The 8,106-nt window shown below is 35.9% G+C and overlaps 1 protein-coding gene and 1 long non-coding RNA gene across 2 annotated transcripts in view; one reads left to right on the top strand and one right to left on the bottom strand.

The window, feature by feature from the left end:
- The first annotated feature begins 324 nt into the window (after positions 1-324).
- On the top strand, positions 325-2,518 carry LOC109241594. Its single transcript, XR_002070256.1, has 2 exons — positions 325-554; positions 1,085-2,518. It is a non-coding gene; the product is annotated as an uncharacterized LOC109241594 (long non-coding RNA).
- A 545-nt stretch (positions 2,519-3,063) lies between these two features.
- Positions 3,064-8,106, bottom strand: part of LOC109241592 (F-box protein At5g07610-like) — an 11,361-nt gene continuing 6,318 nt past the window's right edge. The window contains exon 2 of the mRNA XM_019408354.1: positions 3,064-4,199. Within this exon, the coding sequence (XP_019263899.1) occupies positions 3,064-4,199 (1,136 nt within the window). The remainder of the gene's footprint in view (positions 4,200-8,106) is intronic.

The following is an 8,106-nucleotide window of genomic DNA, read 5'->3' on the forward strand; positions in this document are numbered from 1 at the left end:
CTTTGCTACTTCAGGCCCGTCTACTAGAATGCTGAAGTTTTGCGTGATTGCCTTTGCTACTTCATCTCCGTATGCTGAAGTTACGCGAAAAAGTGGGTACGCTTGCAATTTTTTTTGCAAAACGGGCACAAGTTAAAACGTGACCCAAAAAACGGGTATAGATGCAAATGCCCCATTATTAGTGTCGACCAGATTTGTTTGGTAATTAACTCTAAATTGGCTTGGGCTTCTGGAAAAAGCACGGGTAGGCCCATTATCGTTGGCGGCAAAAAACCCCTTCAATTGGGCGGTAAACCCCTCATTTCATATAATTGCCACCACAGAGCTAAAGCCCTTGGCCATTTCTGCTTCTGTTTGTCAGCTTCTCCGGAGCTCTTCTGCCGTCGTGGTTGGCGGCACAATCATGGTGAAACGGCGTCGTGAAGAAACTGATTCCAATGGAGTGCCGGCAATCGAACTGGCGACGTCGTACAACACGGTTTTCGTAGATACCAACTTTGATACTCACTTAGCTTTAGTTGTCTCCGACTCGGATTCTGTCTTCTATCTCAAAAGTATTTTTTCCCTTTTCTCAATTATATATACGTACTTTTTAAGTTTTTCTCTGGCTGCTTTTTTGTACAGTTTCATCTGTGGATGCTCTGTTAGTAAAGTTACTTTGATCATCATTGAAAAAAACGTTGACGCATTGGGTGCATTTGCACTCACTGCTTGTATGTTGGGTATGCCAAAAAGGTAAAAATTGTTGGTTAATTTTGTACGAGTTTAATTTCTATGCATTATGTACTGAATGTGTAAAAATATTAACACAATTGGTCACTTATTAGGTAATCACAAGTTAATCTCTTGATAAACATTAATTGTTAATCTGGTAAGATGGTAACTGACCTGTTATCACATGTTAAATTTGGTGTTAATTCTTTTTTAAATTATCGGTGTATGTAACTTAAATCCATTTTGTATCCAAAGTATAAATTTCGCGTTGTTGGTTCTAATTTGCTGATAAGTGATTTTAGATTCTCAATCAACGAATAGTTAAGTTAACAAAAGAATTGAGTTGCCTGATAAAACGTGTTTGTGTTAGGCAGAAAAGGCTGCGTTTGAACATTTAAGGTGCTTTCCTGAGTTGAAAGAGTTGAAGATTTCTTCAGTGAAGGTCTGTTGCTAATCCCCCAACTCATTGTTTTTTTGTCTATATATATTCTTGTAAAATCATGATGATCGATGCCTTTTGTTATTCCTAAAACGTTGAAACGGAGAGGACATTACTATCACCTGTCTGATACTATGCTTGTCAGAAGTGTTTTTGAGGGTATAAAAAATGGCTGGTTCCTTTCTATATATTGATGCTTCTAGCTGTGACCAACGGTTACTTTGCATAACATATGCGCAAACTGAAGCTGACAATCATTCGTTCACTGAAATGGCTAAAGAGAAGGTTTTTGATACTAATGAACCTTACCCAGCTCACGGAAACTTGGCTTCAAGCTCCATTGTGAAAAAGAAGAAAGTCGCAAAGGTCATTGGTGAATTCAAGACCATGGATGAATGAATGACAGCAACTTTCTCCCGGAGCTGGTCCTGTGGCTATGAAGCGTCACATAGAAGAAGGCGTTGCCACAGATACCCACACTTCAAAGCATGGCATAGATGATGATGCTTCTGAAGTTAAGGTTGTTGGAAATGATACTAATGAAGGAGAAAGATAGCATATAAACATGAGATCCAAAAATGCCAGTGCTGAACCTTTACTTTCTGATCACAGTAATAAGGTGTCAAAATTGGAAAAGAAGAAATGTAGGATGGGTGGGGCAAGTGCTGAAATCTCTGCTGTGCAGGACCTGCAATGTGGGAATAGGAACAATGATGCACTTGATGAAACATCACAGTCTGGGACTATTGCGAATAAAGTGAAAAAAATTGGATAGCTGTCAGGGTTCCACCGGGTTTAATCGTAGGGATGTTGCAATTCCGGAGAACTCCACAGAACATAGACCAGTAATAAAGGCAGCTTTAGCAGAAGCGTTGGAGGACCAATCTTTGAGAACAAATATAGCCCATCAGAAAAGGAAAAAGAAGAAGGGAAAGGAAAGGACTCATCCACGTGCCATGATGAAGGAGTTGAAATGAAGATCTTTGACAAGTTGACTGATGTTGACACTACTATTCAATCTGGACTGAAAGAAACGGTATGCATTCACAGAAGTTGAGTTAAAATGATATCTAACTTTGCTGCTGCATTGAATCCAACTGATATCATGAAGACCCAACCAGTGTTTTCAACAGATTTCTCTTATAGTTTGCTGACAATCGCAGATGTGACTAGCAATCCAAACTTTTATGGCGCTTCTAAATTTGTTATAAGAAAATGATCAGTTGGAAATTCATAATGCTGAAATTTATGATAGTTGTAAACAAAATGTCACTGTTGAATTACTGTCTGTAATATAAATGTGAAAAATTCTTGATCTTGAAATTAACGATACAAGTGTAGTGTCTGTTAGTGATTTTTGCAACATTTATGTGACTGTTTACAACATTAGAAACTGTTGCCATATCTATAATTTCTTGTAGAATATGTTTTGCTGAGGCAATTGGTGAAGGTGGTGTAGTGTTACACAACGTGTTTCATATACACATCATTTTAATTAAGTGTTTCGGTAGATCCTGCCACTAACTTTGCCTTGTTTCTATCTCATTTCTTGGCAATTTTTACCTCAAATGTACTAGGAGTACGGAAACTATAACTCTCTGTAGCCAAACTCATATTGAAGCATATATGAAAGACTAATATTATTCTCTAGATGAGAAACTAATACTACCTGCAAATAAAATTTTCGGAGACTACTAGCTACTTTCTGGCCTAGTTGAGAAACTAGAAACTGCTTGAGAAAGAAAATCACTTTTATGAATCTGAATCAAAATATAAAAATCATTTTGTATGTAGTGACCAACATTACAAAGTACATCTTACCTTGAAAAGTGCTTCTTAGAAAAAGCATTAAAAAAAAAAAAAAAGCAACAGAAGTGTTAATTAAAACCCATCACTTGTGCCATTGCATGTTATATGTCCAGTCTGCTTCCTATCCAAAATGGATTTTCAGACAAATAATGAACTGCTGATCCACAAGTTTCGGATAGCTCCTTGATATCAGAAGGACGCAATAGTAACTTACACAAGTTTGTATAAGAACTATCGTCCAAGTTGATAGACAAAACCATGCCCGCGGGCTGTGTGCATATGACCAAGTACCGATTTTCATCTCCACTAATAAGAGTGAGAAAATTAATTTGAGAGAAATTCATTTCAGGAAATTCATATATCTTATACTTGCAACACCAAGAGGAATAGTCTTTTTCGAGTTCAAAAACGTCTAAGCGAGAACCCTTTTTTGAGCGAATATAATATAGACGGTCTTTCAAGCTTCCAAAGTACATAGCTTCCCTTCTTTTGGATGGCATTGGATACGGATGAAGGCTTTCCGTATCAAGATCAAAATAGATAGAAGTCTCAGATTTATATGCTGGCCAAAAAATTGCTCTATTTACGAAAACTCCATTGTTGAAGTCCACGCGACTTACAGCTGAGTTTGAAATTTGACATGTTAAATGCTTCCACAAATTAGTCTCTGAAGAATATATTCCTATCTCAAAATTTTCGGCGCGAGGACGACGATCAGAACATACATGAATTACTTTAAAATGAGACGATACAGAATAATCGAAAGCCAAAGTCATGTGTAGAAAATCAGCAGCATCACCATATCTATGTTGAGTAAGAATATAGTATGTTATTTCAGGAAGAGCAATAAATTGGTTTGTAGTCGGATTAGAGACATAGTATTTGCATATAGGGTTTATGGTTCTTTCCTTTTTCATGGTGCGACACAAAAGTAAACCACCACAGGAATTCAAAATAACAACACCTTCGCCATAAGGATTTTGCAAACCTTTGAGAGAGTGAATTAATCCATTATCAGTAAAAGAAATATAGAAGTACTTAAAACTCGTGTTATCTTTGCGCCAAAATCGATTGACAAAAAGGCCACCCAAAGAAGGAGTTTTAAGCCTCCAAAAGGAAGCAAATTTGGGATCAGAGATTAGAGATTGCCATCTTTTACAAACAAGTTTGCACCTGAAGAGTGGCTTTGGTGAAAGGAGGAGTAAAATAGTAGTAAGAAGATCATTGTTGCCTTCAACTGAAGCAAAAGAAACAACTTTTTTACTACTATTCTTTTTAGTTTTGGTAGACCTTTTTTTTCCTTTGTTTGTAAGCATAGTGAAAGAGTTTATTTAGTTCGAATAAGGTTAATGACTATTTATAATTGGATTACAAAGGAAGAAGTAACAATAATTCTCTTTTGATTAATGAACCAAGAAAACTGCAACGATCCACTAGAATTAAATGCGAGGAGACCAAAGGTTTCTTTAATTTTCACATCTTCCTTCTTATGGCTATTTAATTTATTTATTGTTAAAACATATATATATATATATATATATATATATATATATATAATTAAGTTATGTTATACCCAACCTCCTCTTTTACAGTACGTGAGATTAAATGGATTTTTGTTAAATAGATTTCTCATTTAACAAACTTATACTAGTACCAATTTTATTCGACATATTTTGTTGATTCACATATTTAAAGATGTAATATATCCCATTTGGCAAAAACCTTATTTACAGAGAAAAGAGAATAAACTCAATAGTAGTGTTTATTCATGTGGAAATAAAAAATAAAAAAAAGTGAAACAAATGACGTTTTGCATTAATTCTTGTAATTTATTACCTGTGAATCCTAATCGACTATTCTGTGACGTGGGGATATGGGTGAGAATGAGATTAATTAGTTATAGGAGATTAATTTTATGGGCTCTACCAAATCTCTATATATATAATAGTGTAGTGTGCAATAGAAAAGTGATGTGGCACTCTACTTGGCGAGCGTAACTATTTATCTATTTTGTCAATTTTTGGCCATTTTAACTCTATTTTTCCTCTCTCCTGAATCTGGAAGAACGCTTCGTTTCAATCTTCCCATGAATTTTCAGTTATCATTCTTATATTTAGTTCTCTTTTCCTAAGCCGTTGCTTATATGCAAGAGTTTTGGGATTTAAGATCATTGTACTTTAGTACAGTGTTATCAAAGGCGAAAAGCGCAAAAAGGCTCTAAGGCTCGTCGGGGCTTTAAGCGCAAAGCGCAAATAAAGCGTGGACTTTAATAAAAGAAGGCGCAACTGGATAAAAAGTAAAACTACGTATATGTAGTCCAAGACCAATAATTATAAGCATGAATAACAAATATATAGACAAAATAGTTGGAAAAAAAATACGATAAAGTGAAATATCAATTTATTTTCAGGATTATACTCGTTGGCAAGAATAAGTATGTCTTAGAGCCTTAATGCGACACTGAAGCGCCCGCAAAGCGAGGTGAAGCGCCTCAACATGGTTTGAGCCTCGCTTTAGGGCTTAAGCGCGCCTTTGACAACACTGCTTTAGTAGCAAGAGTGTTGGGATTTAAGATCCTTGCACTTTAGTTGCAAGAACAGAAAACATATTCTAGGAAATTCCTAATCCAGAGAAGCTAACATAGAGATGGGATTTAGAGAAGTCATGGGTGAGAGAGATCGGAGATTCCAACTACACCATCTATTTATCCTTCTTTCGTTTGTTTTATGTTTTCATTATGTATTTAACAAGTATTTTAACTGTTCAAGTGTAGCTTATTTGTTGAATCTGTTGATGAGATTTTCAAAAAGATTATGGGATAGTAAATCATGATTGTTTAGTGTACGCATCCATTTGTCTTCTTTTTTCTTATGATCTGCCTTTGTAAATTGCTTTATTCTCCTCTTTTTCCTTTTTCTGTTTCTTCGTTAGTCCAAGAATTAATGCTAAGATTCCAATGATAACCTAAAAGGTGAAGATTATTGGAAGAACATTGTGCCCAGCAATTTCAAAAAAATTAATTTTCTTGTTTATTAATGTATTGATTCAGCTTATTTAAACTCACCGTTCATCAAATTTATTGGCTTTTGTTGCTCCTATTTTCCTATGTATCTTACTATAGACTCAATTATTGCTCTAGCCTTTAAAATCTAAGTAAATTAGTTAACATTTCCTTATGTCTATTTGTAGAATTTCAGTAATGCATATAGAAGAGCCTTGTGCCTAGAGCAGTGGTGAGCACAGTTCCGAGGATATCAGTGGCTGTTGCACTCAAAAGAGAGCAGCCATCCAGTTTATATACTAATGAGGTACGACGGACTGCATGGATAAAACGATCATGCTAGCAACAAGTCGAGATTCGAAGGAACTAAAGTTTCTTTTCCCGTGGGAAGCAGTGTTTCACAGTACTGTTGCTAGGATAAAATGTCATATTTTCCTTATCTTTTTGTCCCATTTTCCCGGTTTAATTTTCCTATTTATCTTATTGTAAGATTAAAGGTCTCAATTGTTGTTACTCCGATCTTCTCTGTGATGTATAGTGAAAAGTTTGTTAGTTTACCCGAATCTTTCATATTCCTTATTGGTTGTTCAAGTACTCATCTTTTAATCAATAATTATGCTATTCTTTTTGCCATTTTCCCTCAGTATCTTCTGTATTGGGGAAAATTGTATTTATATATATGGTGACGTGTCATGGCACGTAGACTGATCAAGCAGTCAAAGAATTAAGGTTGGTTAACAGACACGAGCAACAATAGATACGAGCAAGTTAAATGAAGAAGGCACGAGCAGTCATACAAATAATTCAACGTTCGTACCTATTCAAGACATTCAAAGGTCAAAGATCGAGAAGAGACAAAGGAATGAATCTGACAGCAAAAAAGAGCCCAGATACAACATTTAATGAGTATTAAATACTAGAAACATTAGAGAATATGTATTTAATGTATATGATTGCATAACGTAACATTTAAGGTCATTAAATTACCCATAATTGTCTTATTATGACAAAGGGAAAGTCTGTATTCCAAAAACAGCTATAAAAGGGAAAGTCACAAACAACTGCAGGGGGACAAAAAAAATACTATTGGAATATACTTTGTTTTATTTGCTTTCTCATTATATTATTCAAAATCTCTTTCTTATATACTTCTCCGATTATCAGTAACCCAAGTTCTTCTAAATTCAAGCTTTGACCTAAAATCTAATTTTTGGTTAAACAAATTGGTTCCGTTACCGGGAATCTGATAATCAAGCATATCTCAACCTAATTTTCTTGATTGCATCAATCATGTCGAACAACAATGACAACACTCAAGGAAACCCAGAAATTCAGACAATCCAACAACTTCAGGGAGATTCCCCATGAGGCTCTCCACAAGGTTCTCCACGAGGCTCCCCACGACGGTCTCGTGAAGGCACTCCTGATGGATCTCACACAGATGGACAGGCTCAATTCAAAAATGTTGAAACCATGAATGAGGCTCTGCAAAAACTTATTGCCTCTCAAGTCAATAACGCTCTTCAAGCTTTTGTTAGCCAATTACCTGCTGTTCCACCCACATCTACTCCAAACAACAACACTTTGGAGAATCCTCGTTCAGGATTGGTTAATTCAGGCAACGGTGGAACCCCTAGTGAAACACAAGAGAGAGACCCAGGTAATCCAGTTAACTCTGATTTACAAAATCTAGTACTAACCTTGCAGAAACAGCTTAAGGAGCAAAATGAACACATAGAGCAAATACCTGGAGTACCGCCCATGATCAAGGGAGTGGATATAGATAAATATTCCCAACAACCATGGAAGCCAAGTGCTGCTCCCCTCCCAATTCCAAAGAAGTTTAAGATTCCTGATATTCCAAAGTATGATGGTACATCAGATCCACGAGATCACGTTACTGCATTCACAACAGGTGTCAAGGGCAATGATTTGACTAAGCAAGAGATTGAGTCGGTCTTGGTCAAAAAATTCGGTGAAACACTCACTAAAGGAGCCTTAACATGGTATTCTCTTTTACCCGAAAATTCTATAAATTCGTTTGCTGAGCTTGCAGATTTATTTATCAAAGCACACTCGGGAGCTCAAAAAGTTGAAAAGCGAATGGAAGATATCTTCAAAATCAAGCAAGGAGATTCAGAGT

The sequence above is a fragment of the Nicotiana attenuata genome, unplaced genomic scaffold (genome assembly GCF_001879085.1).
Source record: "Nicotiana attenuata strain UT unplaced genomic scaffold, NIATTr2, whole genome shotgun sequence".
Classification (NCBI taxonomy): domain Eukaryota; kingdom Viridiplantae; phylum Streptophyta; class Magnoliopsida; order Solanales; family Solanaceae; genus Nicotiana; species Nicotiana attenuata.